The following is a 21,396-nucleotide window of genomic DNA, read 5'->3' as shown; positions in this document are numbered from 1 at the left end:
CCATGTATTTGAAGTTGGAGGAAAGAGTAACATAAGTAGTGACAGAAACAAAAGACCAGTGTCCTCCCAGAGTTGGCAGTAGAGATTGTCTGGAAAGGGGCACAAAGGAGGATTAGAGAGAGTGATTGTATTTGCTGTGCGACAGGGTCTCCTTTTGTAGCTCAGGCTGGCCTTGAACTTCTGGCAATCCTCCTGCCTCAGCCTCTTGAATGCTGAGATTACAGGCGTGTGCCACTAGGTCCTTGGCTTGGTTATTTTGTGTGTATTGCTGTATATGCTTGTTACAGCTTTCTTAAACTGTACAGTTAAAATTTAGGGCAGCCAGACATTGTAGTGCATATCTGTAGTCCCAGGTACTGAGGGTGGCTCTAGTGGAAGGATTGCTTCAGGCCAAAATCGAGGACCAGCCTGGACAACAGAGCAAAACCCCTGTGTCAACAAAACAAAACACATGCATTTTATTGCATGCAGTTGTGTTTCATTAAATGTATCCTAGGCAAAAGATTAACCAAATCAAGCAAGCCAGTAAAGTGCACTCACTGTCTTAGTCCTTGCCTTTGTTTTTGTTTGAAGGGCAGGTGTTCGGGGGTGCACCTCAGAGCAAGGAGGGAGTAATTTTGGCATTACCACTAGCTTTTAGTTCTGTAAAAACTGGAGAGGCTGAAAGCACAAAGGCCTGCATTCTTGGCTGTTCTTTCTCTCCCTAGAATTCCAGAAAATATCATTTTATGTTTTAGGGAACACTTCATCTAACTACAATCTATCCTTAATTGTCTTGTCATTTTAACTTTTGACCACTTGTTATGTGATGATCAAGTGTGTCTTCAGAACATAGCAGCTTGCCATTAATAGATGCACTAGTAGTGATGTAAATTAAAATAGGTTAACACTAAAAATGTGCCCATGATATATCCTGAGCCCAAACTTGCAGAGACATCAGCTTCCTTTTTGTTAACAGTTATCCTCTCAGGAGTATAAAAGGTTAACTGGGACAGAGTGTGATGATTTATCACCTTGCATCACTGATTATTCTTTATTTAGATTGTAATGGTTATTGAGTGCAGTGCTTATGAATGGAATACAGTCCGAGGATAATTTAGTCCTAAAATAAGTTGTAGACTTAAGCACCCATATAAGAATTGGAATTTGTCAAAAATAACATACTTGGCCTACTCATGGCCAAAGCCAGAACAGGTTGGGGAGGAAAGCCCCATATTGATGATAGCATTGGATTTTAAGCCAAAGGATAAAATAGTTGTGGGAAAAAAGAGGGCTCTTAAAGAGTGCCAGTTAGTAAGTAGCAAGGAGAAAAGTAAAGTAGATCACTAATAGGCATTTTAAAAACAAAAGACCCTACCACAGAAGAGTGATAATTTGTTCAGAGTCCACATTGGATGATAAAAGTAGCAACTTAAGGCTTGAGGAGAAGCAATGTATTTGTATAGTCTAATAAAAGTACCCCCACTAAGAAGATATTTTAAGATAGCAAAATAAGGTGTAGTAGCTCTGAACTTAGTAGCTCTGAACTTCTTGGCATGGTGTTCCTAAGAATAAAGGTGTAGGGAAACTGGTAAAGGTAGGGAAAAGTAAAAAGTATGAGAAAATGAAAAAATGGAAATAAAGTGTTTGTAAATGGGGAGGGGAGGAGGGGTTGAAGGGAGGGTAGGGACAAGGGGAAAAAATGAGAACCAAGACCTGTTATGCAAAGGTACAAGATCCCAATAATGAATGTAATTGTACTGTACACCTAAAATGTACCAATAAACTCAATTAAAAAAAAATACAGGGGTACCATTGCTGTGGTATTTTCAAAATATGTGGCCCCATTCTGATAATGAGGAAAGATAAGGCAGACTCAAATTGAGGGACATTTCTACAGAACTGACCAGCACTCTTTGTAATTGTAGCTATGAACTCATGATCAAGAAGCGAGACTAAAATAGGCAAACAACAGAATGGATTGTAGAATGGATTGTAGGAACACATAGGATTCTGAAACAGAGAAAGGATTTGAGCCAAAAAATTGGTGAAAAGTCTGAAGGGGCTTACAGTTCAGCTGTTGTATTTATTGTACAGGTGTTCATGGTCTGGTTTTAATCATTTTATTATGTTTAGGTCAGATGTAAAATTGAGACCTGGGTGAGGGTTATATGGGAACAGTATGTGCTTTTTTTTGAGGACAGGGTCTCATTGTGTAGTTGAGACTGACGTGGAACTCACTATGTAGCCCGGTCTGGTCTCGAACTCACACCAATCCTCCTGCCTCAGCCTCCCGAGTGCTGCTGGGATTACAGGCGTGCACCACTACGCCTGGCTCGGTATGCTGTTTTTGCACCTTTTATGTCAGCCTAAATTTTTTATAATTTCTACTTTTAGAAACATTTGGAAAAAAATTTATTTTGTCTTTGCAAATTGGTGAATTAAATTTTCAACAAGTCTTTGCAGAAAGTGCATTTGCAGTAAAGAGGTAGGGAACAATCTTTTTAAGAAGACATTTCATTTGTGGAATATGTAGAATCTTTACCTTGTTTTTTCTATAAGGAATGAAAATTGGATCGCTTCCATGCTAAAGCAGGTGTTTAAGTTGTATACCAACTTTAAAAAGCTTTGTATCAGGATGTTTACACCCGTATAAATATGTATACAATACCCATACTTTTCTGTATGCAATATCAGATCATCTCCATTTATCTCAATATCCCTCTTTGTAAGTTAAGGATTTAGATAAATCTGTATTAATTGGAGATCTTGCTGGTAAGTGTAGGGATTGCACTTGGTGCCACATATTTTTGTGATAATATGGTTTCTGTAGAGTTACGTAAGCAGGCAGGCTTATTCATTGTGCTGTGCTTTGGAAACTGTCTTTACTGTATTCATAGAACCTTTTTACTTTGATAGAGAAGCAAAAAAGATGAGCCAAGAGCATTCTTGAAGTACTTTGAAGAGTTTTTCCTAGTTCCATAGCTCTAAGAGACGCTTAAAATTCTCTCTCTGAAACAAGTTGACCATGTTTGAGATAGGAAAGGTGAAGTTAAAGGGCCATGTATGCCATAGCATAAACGGAAGACAAACCCTTTAAAAGAACACTGTATGATGGCCAGATCCAGAGGCCTGTTTCCAGTCTTCTTTTGCTGTGGGTTTCAGTATTAGTATTGACTTATTTCTGTGAGCTTTTTGTCTCCCTTAAAAAATGGTGTTCCCTTTTCCTTTGTGTCGTCCCTCCCTTTTATTGCCTTCTGTTCATTTCCCTTCTTAAGTCAAGGTTCATTGGGTGAAAAGTGTGGTTTAGTGTAAAGAGTATAAACTTGGATTAAATGCTACTTGGACTAGCCTTGTGGGTAGTAAGGACTTTGGAACTCTGGCTCCTTTAACAACTTCACAAAGTTGCAAGGAAGCAGAACCCGATGGTGGGTGCCTGTGTTCCTAGCTATCCAGGAGGCTGAGGCAGGAAGATCCCAGGTTTGAGGCCAGCCTGGGCAATTTAGTGGGTCTACCTCAAAATTAGTAATAGAAATGGCTAGGGATATAGCCCAGTACTCCATAAGTTCAATCTCTAATGCTTCCCTATGCCTCGGAGTTGTTTATATGATACTGTACACAGTGCTTTCTCATAAAAGCATGTTACCAGATAATATTCTCTATCCCTGGGTTAGATATTTATGTTCATTGAAAACCTGTGTCCTGTCCTTTTTGCTAGGGAATAGCCATATAAAACATAAGTTATAGATCTGAAGTCCCTAAGAGCTCTGTTGTAAGGCCCAGACATGACAGTTAAGTATATTATTATACTATATGCTGGTACAGCACTGCTGCAGCCAGCCTTAACTGAGCTACTCTCAGAAAACAATGACGTTGAAGTAAATTTGGGGGCGGGTGTAGTGTACATTGAAAAAGTCAGGGGTTTTTTATTTGTTTGGTTTGGTTTTTTGAGAGAGGGTCTCACTATGTAGTTGAGACTGACCTGGAACTCACTGTGTAGGCTGGTATCAAACTCAGAGTGATCCTCCTGCCTCAGCCTCCCGAGTACTGGAATTCCAGGCGTGCACCACTATGCCCGGCTTGAAAAGGTCAGTATTGCCTTAAAGATATTCATAAACTCATAGGGAAATACAGGCACTTAGGGCTGTCATTGGGAAAGTCTGAAAGTTTGGCCATAGTTCACTTTCCAGGTGAGATTAAGAAAGTGGTATTTGTGCTGAGTCTTCATGGAGGTATAGGTTTTGAGGGCGAAGTGTGAAGAAGGTTATTTCAGAAGCAGATAAGCAGACATAGCAAGGGATGAAAGTATGTTCTGAAAAGGTAGGATACAATTTAATGTGATGAGTTGGTGGGCACGAGCAGTGCCCAATATAGACAAATTGAAGAGTTGTCTATATCAACCCTAGGGAGTTACATAGATTTGATTCTATGAGCAGCAGACTGTGGCAAGAGAAAGGCTTAGAAAGAAGTGGTCATCAAGATCATCAAATATATTTTTTAAACTACATAGATTTTTATATTTGCTTAATGCCATAGGCACTGTGATATTGTGTATGCTTTTGAATGTTAGGATATAATGTATGACTCTTTGACAGTCTGAAAATGCTCTGATCTTAATCCAGATTTCTTTACTTAACCCAAGTAATTCTAATTATTTTCTAGTTATTTGTGTGACAATATGATGAACACTTAATTCAAAGATTACTGTTTAAGGGCCAGGGATTTAACTCAGAGGTTCCACTGTCTGCCTCAAAAGCATGAGGTCCCAAGTTCAATCCCCAGTACCCTCCTCCAAAGATTACTGTTCATCAGTTCCAGTCTTCCACCTGGCAGTATCCTGCACCACTCCATCAAAATGAAACCATATTTGAGTTGAAGGAATTCTCAAACTTAGTGCTAGTGTCTCTAATAGAAACTAGTTATTTTTGAGTCTTCATCTTCATTCATATCTGAATTTTCAACCACTTAAAAGTACAAAAGATAGATACCCTAAAAGTTTCTTTCTATTGGTATCTGAGTTTTCAGCCATTCGAAAGTAAAAAGTAGAAAAGATACTGCCCCATAAGTTTCTTTCTGTTGCTGGAAATAAAGACCATAATTAACCTGAAATGTCTACAGTATAGATATTAATTGTCAAAGTTGTAATTAGGTGGAGACCGTCATATAGTCAAACCTGATGGGCCTGTCTGGGTGAGAAGAGTGATTACATAACATGTTCAGGATGGGGCCATAATTCCTATGTCTTGCTCTGCTGGGTGGGTCTGATTTAAATTCAGTTGTTCCCACTGGCTTGAAAAACAGGTGGTATGTGTGTATGACTGTCCCATCGGGCGGCTTGTACCTCTTCTTTAGGGGCTCTTTGATTACAATAATGCAAAGAAAGGCATTGATTTAGCAGACCAGATGTCATGTTATCGTTCCTTAAGGAAAACATTAAAATGGTATAAAAACCTGTCACACAATAATTTGTGATAGAGTGGTTATAAATGCATATTATCTATAGCAGCAGTAGGATACTTGTAAGTTTTCCATGTTATAAAACTATTCACAAATATAAACACGTTTCTTTTAATGAAATACATTTATTGGTTATTTTAATGTTTTAATTGATATGAGTAGCAGTAATCAGTATTTATATTTGGGCAGTAATCAACTAACCAGATTTGGCCCATTTATAGGCTTTTATAAATTTTATTAGTAAAATGACCAATAAAAGTGATTTGATATATTTGTTCCACCAGTAGTAGAAAGACACCCAATGGGACAGTCATGCAGTGCCTGTACTACTGGTATTTTCAAGCTCAAGGGAATGTGTCAACTTGTTTGTTGCAGCTGTTGTTTTCTAGTAATTAGGGTTTTGTTTTAAAGACTAGATTTAAGGAAAACTTTACTAGTGTTTAATTCAGACCTTAATTTTAACACATGAGGGGGGCAAATTGATGTATTTGTCAGACCTTGAATTTTGATCCAATAGCTTTTTTCTTAAAGTTACAACCTTTTTTGTATCTTCATGTTTTGTTAACAGCTAGTTTCAGAACAGTTATAAGCGGGCACTTTAAGAGTAATTTACAGAGCTGATTGGATTGCTTTAATATAATATTTCTTGGAGAAAGGCTTAATCTGTTTTCTTTCAATAAACTTTTGTTTAGAGATTTGTAGTTTCTAGGATTCATCTTGATTTGTTGGCATGGTAATTTTGTGTATATGTTGGGGGAAGTCATGTCCTTATCACTGTAAACTAATAGTATATGATATTTAAAGTCTGGTGGTTAAAAACAGGCTAAATGGCTTACTAAGAAGGTGAACTGACAAATATTTTGTTATCTTTATTAAGTACAAGTGTCTGAGCTAAATGAATCTTAGCAGTCACTCACCATCATCTAATCTTATCAGTGAAAAACTAAAGTCTGAAGTGATTATGTAATTGAATCAAAGTCACAGTTACTGTTTCGCAATAAATAGAAAGGGAAGAAAAGAGCTCACCTTTAAAAGTCTTAAGTCTACTAGCTGTAACTGGGAGGACTCCACAGGAGTACAGAGCACTTTTAACCATAAATCTCTGGGCCTTCAAAATTGAATGGACCCTTTCAGAAAACAAACACATATCCACAGACATCCAGAATGTACACCTTTCCTCAACATATCCATTGGTAGGCAGGCACTAGGAAGAAATCTGTACACTGAATTAGAAAACCTAGCCAAAATACCGAAGTTAAGCTGGGGTGGGAGAGGGGACGGCACAAGCGCACTTTGACTCTTCCATTCACCCAAGTGGGATTTGAGAAGCACAGGATGCTGTCCCAGAGCATGGGCATGAATAAATCTCTTGTAGTCTTTCCTCATTCAGAGGAACACTGAGCAGAGAGGGCTGGCGTTATTGGGCCTGTAGATGTAGGACCATCCCTTATGTGGTATGCACACTGCCCTAAGTATGAGAATGATCCTAACACTGTTCAGACTGAAGGCTGTCACCATCAGATGCAATGTATGTTGAAAATATGACAAGGGGATATTAAAAAAAATTTAGCCACCTTCAGAGTTAGTCCATATTCAAAACAATTTGGGAAACATTTTTTTTTACATTCACTGAATGTGTTCTGTGTTCCTGGGCTTTCATTTTGGAGAAGTGCAGTGGGAGACTTAAAATACTAAGATGACCACAATAGATTTCTTGCAGTACAGGCACTATGGGGAGAGGAAATGGAAGAATGTGAGATTTATAGTCTGGTTGAAATATTTAAGGGATGGGGATTTAGCTCAGTGGTTCCACAGCCTGCCTTGCAAGCGCAAGGTCCTGAGTTCGAACATACCCAAAAACAAATAAAAGAAATATTTTAGCTCACTTTGGGAAAGTTGTGCTGGTGGTGTTTAGTAAGTTTAGGGTGTTTATTTTTCAAAATGTTTTCTTAGCCCACACTTGAAAGTTATATGCTTCTTTTCATGTTTCTTTCTTGAAATTTTTCTGAAAATTTTTAACTTGAGTTGTCTTACAAGTTGCCTTCTCAGAAAAGTCCCCTCTCCTGGCCTATGATGCAGCACATTGGCGCATTGAAATGTTTGAGCAGGCGTACTAGAGTAGCAGCCCTCAAAGGTTTTGATCAGTGTGTCCCTTAACCTCTTTAAAATTAGAGACCCTGAGGAGCTTTTGTCCTTGCTTATGTACAGAAACTTTGCCTGTGAGAAATGAAAACTGAAACACATTTATAAGCTGTTTGCATTGATGTTATCACATGTCATGAGGTCTTTGGAAAACTTTCTTGCAAATTTGTGAGACTGTGAAAGTAAAAACATAAGTAATTGTAGAATTGCTGTGGAAATAATTTTGTAGAATTTCATGAAAGGGTCTTGGGGATCCCATGAGTCTCTGGACCAGTACTTGGAGTGCTAATGGGCTATTTGTCTATGGCTGCCAGATGGGTTTATAAAATAGCTGTTTTGTTTCCTGTGTAGCTCTTTTATTTATTGGCTCTGTGTTCCTGAAACATAATAGTGCTTTCGCTTACTGATGCTCACATATTAAGTATTTTGGGGTGTCCGAGACCTTGGAATATTCACAGTGACGATTTGAAGTAGGAGTTGAACATTAATCTTGTCCTATTGGTGTCTGTTGTTCTTAAGCTGAATCTGGTAAGTGTGTAATTGTGTACATTGTACAGTTGAAGTTTGGTGGCCTCCCCTGAAGGCATCCTTTTTTAAAAAGGATCAGCAAAACTGAAAATTCTCTATGAAATAGTCAAGAATACTGGCAGCCCAGGTCTATTAAGGCTTCCTAGTTTTTGCTATTAGCATAATTAACTTTAGGGTGCCAGCATGTATAAATAGTGTTTGTCTATTTCCCCAGCCAGGCTTATCAAGTTCTTCCATGAGTAACCCTTTCCATTTATTTGCCTTCTACTTCTACTGAGTGAGAGTAGTAGATACATCTATAGCTGGTAAAGCAGTACTTTGAAATTTATGTATTCTGTTGAATATCTGCATGTGCTGTGGTGGGAGCTAATGAACGTTACCTCATTACATCTTTAGCCCTGTTAAATTAGGTGTCAGCCCTATTTCAAGTAATTTCGCTAAGCTAATTAGCAGGTCCTGTATAGGCGGTCCAAAGGCTGCCTTCACTCCAAAAAAGTCCATACATTGTCCTTTCCGCTATACTGTCTTCTTGTGAAGATGATGAAGAGATATGTAGTAGGAAAGAGAAGCCCTGGCTTTTTACATTTTGATGATTGGGGTCAGATTTGCTAGAAAATTTTTAGTTGCTAATACAGAGCACAGTGTTCTCGTGTCAGGGATGGATCTAGATGGGAGGAAAGAGTAATGTATAATGAATGGTATTAAGACTCCTTAGAGTCACCCAGTGGCTCCTTTTAAAAATGAGCCAGAGGATCAGAGAGGTTGAGAAGTGCTTCTGTGAGAAGAAAGTAATAATTAGGAAACAAAGAACTGTAAAAAGACACTGGTTGGGAAACCAGGGACATTAGTACTCTGAAATACACTATTTTAGTCAAGTTGAATGACAGTTGAGTTTTCAGATTATCTGTATTGCAATGACAACTGGCTTAAATGAAATCACAAAGTGATATAGATACCTTGACATATTAAAAAATAAAATGGATCAGGACCCAGGGTGGATTAACAGTAAAGAAGTTACACTGATCATGAGAGCAACTATGGCCTTTAGTGTTTTCCGCCTTCAGTGTTTTATAAATGATGCTGTAGGGTTATGGACAACTTCATGCTTAACTTCTGCATTGCTTTAGGAGTAACTGTAGGAATTATCCAAAATGGATTATTGTTCAGAACTATACTTGCAATTTGATGATTCACAATTTGGACTATCTTTTCTTTTCCTTCTCTTTCTTTTCTGTGGACTGGGGATTGAACCTCAGGACCTCTTGCTTGCCAGGTAGGGCCTGAACCTCATCCCTGGCCCCAGAATACATTTTCTTGTACAGACCAGTCCAAAGATCAGATTTATTTAGCTTCAGTATAGCTTTAACACAAGGCCTTTTTGATGCCGAGCGTGGTAGGGCATGCCTGTAATCCCAGCACTCGGGAGGTTGAGACAGGAGGATCATTGTGGGTTCGAGACCAGCCTGGGCTACAGAGTGAGTTCCAGGTCAGTCTCAACTACATAGTGAGACCCTGTCTCAAAAAAACAAAACAAAACAAAAAGAGGCCTTTTTGCAAAGAAAAAAGGTTGTATCCAATTTCTAAAAAGCATTCTCACACATTTGACCAACCCTGAGGTTGGATGTACTACCATTACCATTTTGTTTTTAAAAATGTTTTAGTGGGTAGGTGTTACTGAATAGTATCAGTACATAGAAATACCATGGTGCCTTCCTAGCTAGGACATAACATCTTTTGGGACATCAGTAATAGAAAAATTCAGTTAGTTTGAAAAGCCATCTCTGTGTGTGTGTGTGTGTGTGTGTGTGTGTGTGTGTGTGTGTGTGTGTGTGTAAAACGACATTTGTGTTCAGGGAAAACAGGTTATGTGGAGAATGCACTTTTTAATTATAGTACCACAGTGTGATCTGACAAGCAGTCTTGTTAAAGAGTACTCTGTGGAAAGGCTGGCTCAGAGTTGCTAAATTCTTCAACTAACCGATCACCATGGCAAGGAAAGATGAGAGGGTGGTGTGTTACTGTAAAAGTAGTGTACGACCTCAAGGACCGTCTAAGCTGATTTGATGAGGACATCTTGTAAGGTGTAAGAAACTATGTTTATTATATTTTTATTTAGTGATGAATGAGTCAATTGATTAACCTTTGGAGTATTTTAACTGAACTAAAGATGAAACACTACATGGGTAACTGTTAGTTTTGTGTAACAAAGTACACAAGAGATAGGTTTATGAAAAGCTGAATTTAATTAAGAAAGATAAATTCATTTAAGATTCTTCTTGGTCTTCGTTGAACAAACTAAAAAAATATGTCTTTGTTCTTTGCTGAACTATAGAGAAGTACTTGCAAAGTGAGCAGTGAGATCCTCAGGTTCCCCTCAAATTAAGATTTGCTTCACTTTTTACAAAAAATGGAATGAACTCTTGTGGAATAAAATTTTATGGTTTAATTGCTAATGGGCATGTCCTAATGACGTGTATTATTGATGTTTCATAGTATTTTAATGTACAACCTGTTGAAATAGCAACAAGAAGTCTACAAAAATAGTATATCCCCCAAAGACAAGATCTTTTTCATAAATTCTAGTCTTGAAGTTTCAGGAAAACTTGTTTGATGCTGTACTTAACGGGAAAAAACTAGAAACTATTTACTGTACTGTACCTTTGGTCGAGTTTGGTTTTTGTGTGTTGGGTTTTTTGTATTTGTTTTGGTGAGAGTGATGTTGGTTATGGTTGGTATAGTGGTTGGTTTCATTTTGAGACTTAGATAATAAAAGCTGTAAGCCATATGTTTGGACTTGATACTTTTCAGGGTATCAGGAAGGCTGCTAGTTGTAGTTTTGTGAGTTAGAAATAGTAGATGATATTGAAGACACAGACTCTCAGTTCTTTCTGAAGAATTGACTGTATGACATGAAAAGTGTTTTGCCTGTTAAGCAACAGCTATTTACGTTATCATGTGATGCTTAGAAGATTTCATTAAGCACTGTGAATTTTTGGGAAGTTACTATTTCTCACTGATCAGAAGTGTTAACTACAGTGACATGGATTCATTCATTATGGAAAATGTCCAAAGGGCAGTGGAAAGCAAAGAAAACATTCTTGCTGGCTTCTCCACCCCACCCCACCCCCCAGGACAACCGAAGAGTTCCCTTCTTGCCAGAGGGCAAGGTTAGGTATGGTTAATGCAGGCCTAAACTAACCTGGGGTTGATCCAACAGTTTTTCATGATACGCCATATGGACATTTAAAGCACAGAGGTACTTTTCAAACAACATAGGCAGTGTGTGTTTTTGGTTTTTTGATTTTGGTTTTTGGTTTTTGGTTTTAGAGACAGGGTCTTAACTGTGTATTCCCAGCTAGCCTTGAACTCACTATGTAACACAGACTGGCCTTGTGCTTGCTGTAATACTCCTGCCTCAGTCTCCTGAGTGCTGGGATTAGAAGTGTGTGCCACCATGTCCAGCAACGCAGGTCCCATTTCTTTAGCAGACCCCATTTCTTTAGCAGACCCCGTGTAGCCTTAGGTCCTTTCCACTTGTGATGGTTTGGCTTTGTTAAATAACATGGGAGGACTACTTCAATATTTTGGCCAAACATTGTGTAGGAGCAAATGAGAAATCGCATGGTTGTGAATAGTTTGTCCTGTAGTAAGGGATTGTATTCAGATGGTGAAGAATTCTGAGAGTATATTTGCTAAAGTTTTGAACAGCCACTGGTGGTAGAGACATTAGACAGGCACCTTGGCAGTCAGGCCTTGTCAGGAGTACTCCATTCTGTATAAGCAGGAGTTCCAGAGAGTGGAGAACTCCTTCTTTTAGGCACACTTTGCAAACTGTCAAGGTCAGCGTCTTTATATCTCTGTTAATCTCTCTTTGCACAATATAGGCAGGACCATTTCTAATGGTTTTAAAAATCTCTTCTGATTTCTTTTTTCCAAATTGCACCCCCACCCCATCCTCGTTCTGGTTCTGTCTTATCATACGTTCCCTGGCAGGGAGCAGCCAACTGAAAGAATTGTAATCTTTTGAGTAAAAAATATTAGTTTATCTGTCCCTAGAATCCCTCTCGGCTCAGTAGGAAGAGGCCCCATTGCTTTGGCCAGGACTTGACTTTGATTGTAGTTTACTCTCCATTGCCCTGTGAATTGACTCAGTTTATTGCCTAATCTGTCTTTTCCTTCCTTCAATTAATGTCATGATTCAAGCATCTTGTCCTATGGAAATCCTCCTTAAAGCTTGTTGGCTCCTTGTGTAATGCCTGGAGCCCTCCCTTTATGCTCAGCACCACAATTTTCAGTTCTTGGTGGTTGCTCTATGCTATCCTGAGAACATTCAGTCTCTTCATCTTTGCAGCCCTAATCTTGTGAACCCTTGCCTTAGTATAGATTCCATTTTTGTCTGTGCAGTGTTCATTTATTCACTAACTCATTGAGTACCTAGCACTATGCTAAATGCCTTTATGACAAAGATGATGAGGATGTGGTCATTTCCACGAGAGGAGTACATGGATTTGGTTGGTGGTGGTGTTGTAGTATGGTAAGTGACATTATAAAGCTTGTAGGGTGTCCTGGAGTGAGGTAGGCTCCTCAGACTCAGATTGGTAGGTCTCACCAGGCTGGGAATTCCTGTGACCAACCAGGCTCTTGGCATACCCAAATTTTGTCAGCCCAAGGGTTTCTTACATCCAAGTCCAAGTGGCCTCTTAACCTTGTGTCAGATTTCTCTAGAAGAAAAGTTCACATACTGGCTTAAATGAAAGTCTCCCATAGGGTGTACTTTTTCATAAAATTTGAGTGCCTTATTCACATTATTAACCCTATGTTAACTTGGTTTCTGAGTAGCAGTTGAACTCTGATTCTGACTGCTTGGTAATCCCTATAGACAGTTGATCTGTTTGTGTCCCAAGTGAATGTTTATGAAATATTTCATAATTGTCATTATTGTCTTTATGCAAATTGTAACACAGTCTTTCAGTTTGAAGGAGCAGAATGTGTTAAAATAGCTGTTGATTCTTTTAGAAACTGTAGAAAAGACTGTAGGGGCAAAATTCTCAGGGTGGCAGGATCTGAGACTGAGTTTATTCCTCCTGGTCTGGGGGTGCTTTCATATCTGCGCCTGAATCCCTTGTACAGTGACAAAGGTCTGAGGCCACATGTGGATGAGCCAGGCTGAGGTATCCTTTCAGATGACTGGTTCCAAGGTCATGGTCATCAAAGCTCATGTTGCTAGAGGCTGATAGGAAACTTGCTTTGAGATTGCACATTCATTGCAAACTACACTGTCACTGAACCAGTACTGAAACATTCAGGTTCATGTGGGTGTTGTCATGCAGTAATAAGCATCTGTCCCCTCCTGTCCCACATCTCCTGTCAGCCACACTACAGCCCCTACCAAGAGGCACTCCACTAACCATGCTTAATTAAGGAGTTACTGTGTCATATGCATGCACCTAGCAATCCTGTGTTTCTTGTAAAGGAGGCCAGAATTATGTACAAAGGCAGCTTTGTTTTGTTTTTAGATGTTTTTGTTTTTCACCCTGACCCTGTGGTGTCAAGAAGTAGATCTATGTACAATTTTGTCCAGTTCTTTTCATGTGGTTACCTTGCCTGTCCTGGGGAATGGAGAAAAGTATAGAATCTCAAGGTGATCATTACATCAGAGCAGCCGGTGTTTCATCTTGTTAATGATCCATTTGGATACCCTTTTTGTTCTCAGAGAGTTCCTATTGTAAGTGTCTGGATAGGAATAGCAATAATCCGAGGCTTCACTTTTTATAGTTCCAGTTACCCGAAATTATCCATGGTTAAAAAATATTAAATAGAAAATTCTAAAAATATGAGTTTTGAATTGTGTACTTTTGTGAGTGACTGTGCTAAAATATTGTGCCATCCCCAGTCTGTCCTTACCTGGACATAATCATCCTTTATTCTAGTATTGCCACACTCTGAGGTACCTAATCACTCAGGTACTTTCAGATCTGTGGTGATAAAGCAGTGTTTATGAGGTTCCCTACTGTACTTGCTTTCAGGCATCTGCTGAGGGTCTTAGAATATATCCCCCACTGATGAGCTACTGTATATAGAAGTGATGCATAAACATTCATTTTGCCCTTTCCTTTTTGGGTCTCTGAATGGTCATGCATTGTGAAAGTGTTTGGCACCACTTCGAATCTGCAAACAATGGTGCTGAGAGCCAGTGTCAGTTGGAGATTGGCGCAGACTTAATGGTTGATGGCACGATGAATGCATCACTTGTCTAAGATTTTTCATAGTGACTTTCAGTCTTCACTCTCTTGGGAGATAGTACGAACCGCAGTTGGGTTTTATGCTTTCTGGGTGTTGCCCATGCCAATCATAGCACTGCAGGGGAGCAGAACCAGTAAGAATAATTAGATTGAGGAATGAATGTCACACTTCTAATTTCATTTTCTTTTCAGGGGATTACCAGTGTCCATTTAATAAAATGAGATTAACCCTCTGCAGCAGGAGTATTTGAAAGCTGTCAGTCAGTATAATCTTGACGGGTTGAAGGAAGCAGTGTTCTCAGCACTCCCAGAAACAATGTCCAGTGCTACTGGCCACATGGGGCAATACGAATTAGGGTTAGCACTTTTGAATGCATTCCTTGAAAAAAGGACGCATTCTGTGACTGACTCACACAACATCAAAATAATAATGTAAAAGTAATACTATATAATTCAGTTTTGAGTAGCCAGATAAAATACCTAAAAGATTAGGAGTTTAAATGCAAGTTTAAAAACATGTTTATAAAACAGCTAATGGTATCTTTCCTTGACTGTTTAGAAAACCTCGGATCAATTCTCAGCTGGTGGCACAACAAGTGGCACAGCAGTACGCCACTCCACCACCCCCCAAAAAGGAGAAGAAGGAGAAGGTTGAAAAGCAAGATAAAGAGAAACCTGAAAAAGATAAGGAAATCAGTCCTAGTGTTACCAAGAAGAATACCAACAAGAAAACAAAGTAAGTTTCTGAGAAAATAAGTGTAATGTCTTATTTTACAGGTCAACCAAAGCTACCTTTTAAATACTCCCTTTTTTGATCCTCTCACCCCCACAGACCAAAGTCAGATATTCTGAAAGATCCTCCTAGTGAAGCTAACAGTATACAATCTGCAAATGCCACGACAAAGACCAGTGAAACGAATCACACCTCAAGGTACCTTGAAACTAGAACGAATATATAATTGCTGTTCTTATTAATCATAATCAGGAGCCCCGAGTGACTCCATGCCTGTGAATTTTAGGTTCAGGGAGGTGGGATGTAGAGCTGAATAAGAGTGGCATTGCTGGCTTTTGGGTTTTGGGTTTGTTTTGTTTTGAAAGTCTACTTTTATATCACAGTGGCCAAAATAAGAGACAAATTGATAATTGTGCATAGGTCCATACTTTAGCCAGCTAATGGTCATTGCCAAAGTCAATCAGCACACTATAGACAGCTAAGGTATTTGTAGGCAGTTTAGATTTACTGTTACAATGTCATGAAGTCTTGGTGTGTAGTAATGAAGCTGGTTTTAATCTCTCATTTATTAAATTGGCCATTCTCCTTGTGTTTCAGGCCCCGGCTGAAAAATGTGGACAGGAGCACTGCACAGCAGTTGGCAGTAACTGTGGGCAACGTCACCGTTATTATCACAGACTTTAAGGAAAAGACTCGCTCTTCCTCGACATCCTCATCCACAGTGACCTCCAGTGCAGGGTCAGAACAGCAGAACCAGAGCAGCTCGGGGTCAGAGAGCACAGACAAGGGCTCCTCCCGTTCCTCCACGCCAAAAGGCGACATGTCGGCAGTAAATGATGAATCTTTCTGAAATTGCACATGGAATTGTGAAAACTATGAATCAGGGTATGAAATTCAAATCCTCCACCTGCCCATGCTGCTTGCACCCCTGGAGAATCTTCTATGGACATCGACCTCTTAGCGATGCTGCCAGGATAATTTCTGCTTGCCATGGGCATCTGGCCACCAAGGAATTTCGCACCCTGACAATTACTCTTGACACTTTTATGTATTCCATTGTTTTATATGATTTTCCTAACAATCATTTATAATTGGATGTGCTCCTGAATCTACTTTTTATATATAAAAAAAAAAATCTGCTGTGCACAATTTTCCATGTACATTACAACTGGTTTTTTGTTTTTGTTTTGTTGAGGGGGGCTGGGGGGGGAACTTTTATTTATTGTGTTCATAAACTCCATCCTTTCAGCATATCCTCTTTAAGTTTAGTTCTTTCTTCCAGTTATACTATGTACTATCAGTTTTGATATAACTATATATATATATAAATATAAAATTATATATAAAGGGTTATTTGAAACCAATCCATGGCAACGCTGGTGCTTGATACACTGTGAAGTGAATACAACATTGAACAGTTACAGATCTGGGACAGTCCCTTCTATGAAAGTGCTGAAGTTGAATTAAAGTCAGTCTTACATGAAGTATGTTCCAACCTACATGGGAATTTGACTCTCATCTGTCTATAAAGAGTACTGGATGATATAAAAAAATATATATTTTTAAACTATGTGATCTTGAATTTAAAGACTGCTCCAGATAGCCTGCATTTGCAATGGGATAACTGACAAATCACAAGTGGTTCAGTTGGGGGGAGGGCTTTGATCATCCAAAAGTAAACTAGCTCCAGAATGCCAAGTATTCGTGTAAATTACAGTTACATGTTAACATTGCTGTTCTCACTTACACACTCATGAAAATACGGTGTTCTGTGACTCAAATTCCAGCCATTTTCCAGACCTCTACTCATATCTGAGGTAAATCTAGAAGTTATGTTAGTTTTAGGATTAAAACTGCATTTTTGGCCTATACCATACCGGGAAGCAGTCCTTTGTTTCCACTTTGCACATGACTGCAGTGGTGGTTTTTGTTACTGGAATTTGTTTGCCTTGTGTTCCCTTGTCCCTCACCGATGTTGTGAGAATTCATTTCTCTTTCTTAAAACGTAGTATGGTTCATTTTACTAAACAAAAGTTATCAACTACACAACAGTCCCAACATGGAGCCCTTCATTGTGGATATTTCCCAGTTCCCTGCTGTGGGAAGGGACTCCAGTGCTGGTTGGCCAAGGTTCAGGAAAACCTCATGCTCACGGCAAGAGCAAACGCATGAGTGATCTTTGTCTTCCTTGACAGAGAGACTGCTCGAGTGAACTCTCCATTTGTTTTCACTCTTTACTGTCTTGAAAAACAAAATCAAAGACCACTAATACAATTCCACTTATTTTAAAAATGTTTTACTTTACTTTTATTTGGATTTGGGGTCTGCCTTCTATTAACACCTATGTTCATATCCACCAAGTTTGATACTTAATTATTTCAAGCATTAGAACTTGATGTTAACCTTCCTTTATTTGATCTTACTTTAAGGACTCACGAGAGGGCATATAATGTAAAACAACACCACATTTTGGTGTTAGCGCAATTTGCTTATTAATAGAACCAACTTCTGTCTGGAGGCAACAAGTAAAAAAGAAATTAACAGCTTGAATTGAGTAGCCAACAGTAAAGGTTCCTTTCACATTTACATTAAAACTATTCTGTAATCCACTAATTACCATAATTTAAATTCTGTTTTTTAAAGGTCTAGATTATAAAGCAGTGCCATTTGTTGCTGTGGTCCTATTCTCAAATGCATGGACAATGTTCCCCCCTTTTTAAAATAATGCTTGTATCTGGGATGCAAGCTGTGCTTATCTTTTTAAATAACTTTTTAAAGTATTTATTAATGAACCAAAGGAAATCAGGTGCTCTCTATAAGCATCAGAATATATAATACATAGTGATTTGACTATGACTTTTAAATCCACATTTTAATATTAGTGGGATATTGCAAAGACATTCCTTCTAAAGTTTTAATATTCCTTTTATTAAGGGTCTCAGGGAGGGTAAATTAGTCAGCCATATTTATTTTCCAGAGGTATAAGGAATTGCTAAGTTTTTAATTAACTTTTTAAAAAAACTTAAATGCCACCAAACTCGTGGGTTGCACTGCTTTTTGAACCAGTAAGTGTTGGTATGCACTTTGTCCAGAAACACTGTGTACTTTGCAAAATTAGTTTCATGTAAAGTGATTGGACCCCTAGATTAGTGGTATAGCTGATTAACCAGCTACTCATAGGCTGCTAATTAACTCATTGCCAATGTCTTGGTTTTTCAGTTTTGCCTCCGTGATAAATTAAAGAATGGGGAGAGGTGAAGGAAGGGGAGGTGGATTGCTGTAGAACAGGTGGGATGAACTTGCTGTTTTGGTAGGAGCTGTAGTTAGCAGTGGGAGTTAACCTAAAGCAATCAGATGTTAGAGGGCCGCCCTTTAGCTGCGGTCTGTGTTGGGGTACTGAAGTGGTAGTTATTTTTAGACTTAATTTCTTAAATTGTTGACACCCCTCAGGCATGTATTCTTCTGGAAATGGAATTCCTCTTTCTGCCTTTGCAGTTTGGCCTACAATTAGTAGGCAGTGCATAAAAACACTAGTGTAGGTTATAAAGTAAATATTAAAAAGAGGACCAGAAATACTTGGTATTCAGTGGCACACAAAGCAGGTTTAAAAAGAAAAAAAAAAAAAAAAAAAAAAAAAGCACAGTGTTAAACGCTTGCAAGTTTCCATTTGTTTTAATACAACACACTCGTGTGTGCATAGGCACACACACAGCTTACCTGACTTGTTCTGCTTGAGTCATGCAGTTTTAAAAAAAGGTAAAGACATCTTGACACCTAGGAAATGTTTTAGTCCAAACCTTTCTGTTTCAATCTGAATATTTAAGAAATTGGCAAAAGCTTCTGTGAGTTCGTTCCACTAAGATGTTTTATCTGCCTTATCAAGACCATTCTCAGTCTACTTTTTTAAGCTACTACCATATCTTAAATTATTGAAAATTTATTAATTGCTGAATATATAACCTTTGCTTGTATGTAACTGAAAATGGTTTAAGAGCCAACATTTAGAGTATGACAATGGAGCTGAACAGTTTTTAATGCGCAAGCAGTTCTGTTCTTGTGTATGACTTGTAACCTTAATTTACTGTGTAAAGATGGTTACATTATTTCCTTAGCTTTGTTTGTTGGAGACAGAGAATGCTTGTTAAGTATGTCGAAACATAATCTTATCTTGTGAATTTTTGTTAATGTATTATACGAGCTATATTTTCCATTTGCCCAGAAAGACAGCTTGTATAACGCTTTTGGAAGTTTTCTGCTCTGTAACGTCCTTAGAGCTGACAGTCTGTTAGGTTTGTTTTCTCTTCATGCTAAAGTGTCAGTTGGTGGTTTTGTGAACTGGTCAGAAATTCACAGGTCTTAAATGTTTTGGGGAAATTTATATTGGACACTGCTCTTTGTCTAGCAAATAAAAGATGTTAATATATTCCTGTTACTGGCATGTGCACGACTATGTTATTAGAAGCCACTTTATCATTTTCCTGCTTTAAATAGAAATGTCTATTTATGAATTCTGCTTGTAGTTTTTTCACAAATAAAATAGTAAAATTTATGTTGGAAATCTTTATTTTTGTGTGGTATAGATTTTAGCCTTTAAGAAGTTATTTTTTACCTAGGTTTTTAAACTAATGGAATGTTTTAAACATGAGTAGGAAGCTCGTTTGATTTTTCTTTTGAACTTGAGTTATCAGAAGGAGTCTCTAAAAGAAATCACTAAAATTTGGAAGAATGAATTACTCAGTGCATCATTTAGACCACAGTGATTTAAAGAAAGGGAGTAAAGATGCCTAAAAGTGGCTAATTCAGCATTGGACAGAGAACCCTCTGGTTCTGGCCAGGTAAGTTAGGTCCGTTGTGATTTGGGATTGTGCGTGTGTAACCTAAAGTCCACGCAAGCTGCGCTACCATATTGCCCCCTGCAAAGGACAATGACCTGCTCCTGGTGGCACACCAGTGACATGCTTTTCCAAGAATAATGAAACCAGGTGAAATGACATTCATTCCCCAGTGACGACTCTCTCCTGGGTCTGCACTTGAGCTAGCACTAAAGGGAAGGGTGTGTAAACAGTGCTCAACCTTGATTTGAAAAGGAGTTTGTCCTGTTAAAAGGAAACTTGGCAAACATTCTTTGTGAACATTTTCAGTTTCATGTGACCCAGGTTTGGCTCCTCAGAAGAGTTTAGAAGGGATTAAATGGTGACTTGTGTTCCCCCACAGGCATTTTAGACACAGCCTACCCACCTCCTGGCTCTGATTTGTGCAGGTCTTCATGCTGGTAGCACCGGCAGTGCTTTAGGGGCAAATGGGTGCCTACCCTAAATGAGGTGTAGGAACCCACAAAGAGTTGATTCCAGATCTAGAACAGAAAGGAGGTGGAGTCTGCTCTTTAGTGCTCAGCTAAATTCCAGCACTGATAAGGAGCGTCCCACCCCTCTTGCTGAAGAATACCATGGCCAGGTATTGTGATGCCATTATGGTGAGAGGCTCTTGCTGAAGTCTAGATAAGGTGGAATGATGTCTTAAGCTTGTGACCTGCCTTCCTTCATATTGACACAGGGATGGAGAATAGCCAGCTGTTCACCAGGCCAGGCCCAGAACAGCAGCCATGTCAAGGAGGCCCTTACTCCCCTCTCCCTGACCTTGGCACTTCCATAGAGCTGCTCTGAACCCTTGAGATGAGCAAGGACAGTTTCAGAGCTGACTTTGTATAGAATCAAAGCTCAGGCAAGGTTCTCTTTGCTAATCAAAGAAGTCAGGGTATCATCTGAGTGTCTAGTGGAAGTGGACGGTTGGATACTTCAGGGAAGACCCTTATTTTTCTAGAATGGGTCATAGGAAATGTCCGGACACATGAGGAATTAAAAGAGTCTGGGCAGACCGTGGAGTGGACATAGATAAGTGTTCTCCCTGGTAATGCCTTGCTCCAAGGATTAACAGGCTAGGGTGGGACTCTTCACTTGATTTTAGCCAAAAGGCCGAGAAGCGATTAGGGTGGGACTCTTAACAGCATCCAGTCCCTAAATGTTTAAGTCTCGTGTATCCAGCTCTGTGTGGTAAGTTTGTGACGGGATAAATGTGTGGAAAGAACAGACTGAAATGGACCCACTCCTGCAAGTCTAGTTAAGTGGCGTAACACAAGTGTCCACTCCTCAGACAAGACCATGCATCACTGATTCAAAGTACCCTTTCTCAGCCAAATCCAGACTTGGCATCGTGAACACAACCTTTAACCGGTGCTTCCTCCAGATAAACCCATTTGACCTGGACAAAACCCATCCAAATAATTGGGGAGTCCTACAAGGCAGGATTCATTCATAG

The 21,396-nt window shown here is 39.0% G+C and overlaps 1 protein-coding gene across 1 annotated transcript in view; it reads left to right on the top strand.

Annotated features, from left to right (window-relative positions):
* Positions 1 to 18,095, top strand: part of Rybp (RING1 and YY1 binding protein) — a 77,446-nt gene extending 59,351 nt beyond the window's left edge. Inside the window, exons 6-8 of the mRNA XM_010629979.2 lie at positions 14,908 to 15,084; positions 15,181 to 15,279; positions 15,679 to 18,095. Of these exons, the coding sequence (XP_010628281.1) occupies positions 14,908 to 15,084; positions 15,181 to 15,279; positions 15,679 to 15,931 (529 nt within the window). The 3' untranslated portion in view covers positions 15,932 to 18,095. The remainder of the gene's footprint in view (positions 1 to 14,907; positions 15,085 to 15,180; positions 15,280 to 15,678) is intronic.
* Positions 18,096 to 21,396: the final 3,301 nt, after the last annotated feature.

The sequence above is a fragment of the Fukomys damarensis genome, unplaced genomic scaffold, assembly GCF_012274545.1.
Source record: "Fukomys damarensis isolate Sample0158 unplaced genomic scaffold, DMR_v1.0_HiC HiC_scaffold_28, whole genome shotgun sequence".
NCBI lineage: Eukaryota > Metazoa > Chordata > Mammalia > Rodentia > Bathyergidae > Fukomys > Fukomys damarensis.
The sequence above is the reverse complement of the archived record's forward strand: the minus strand, read 5'-3'. Positions and strand labels throughout refer to the sequence as shown.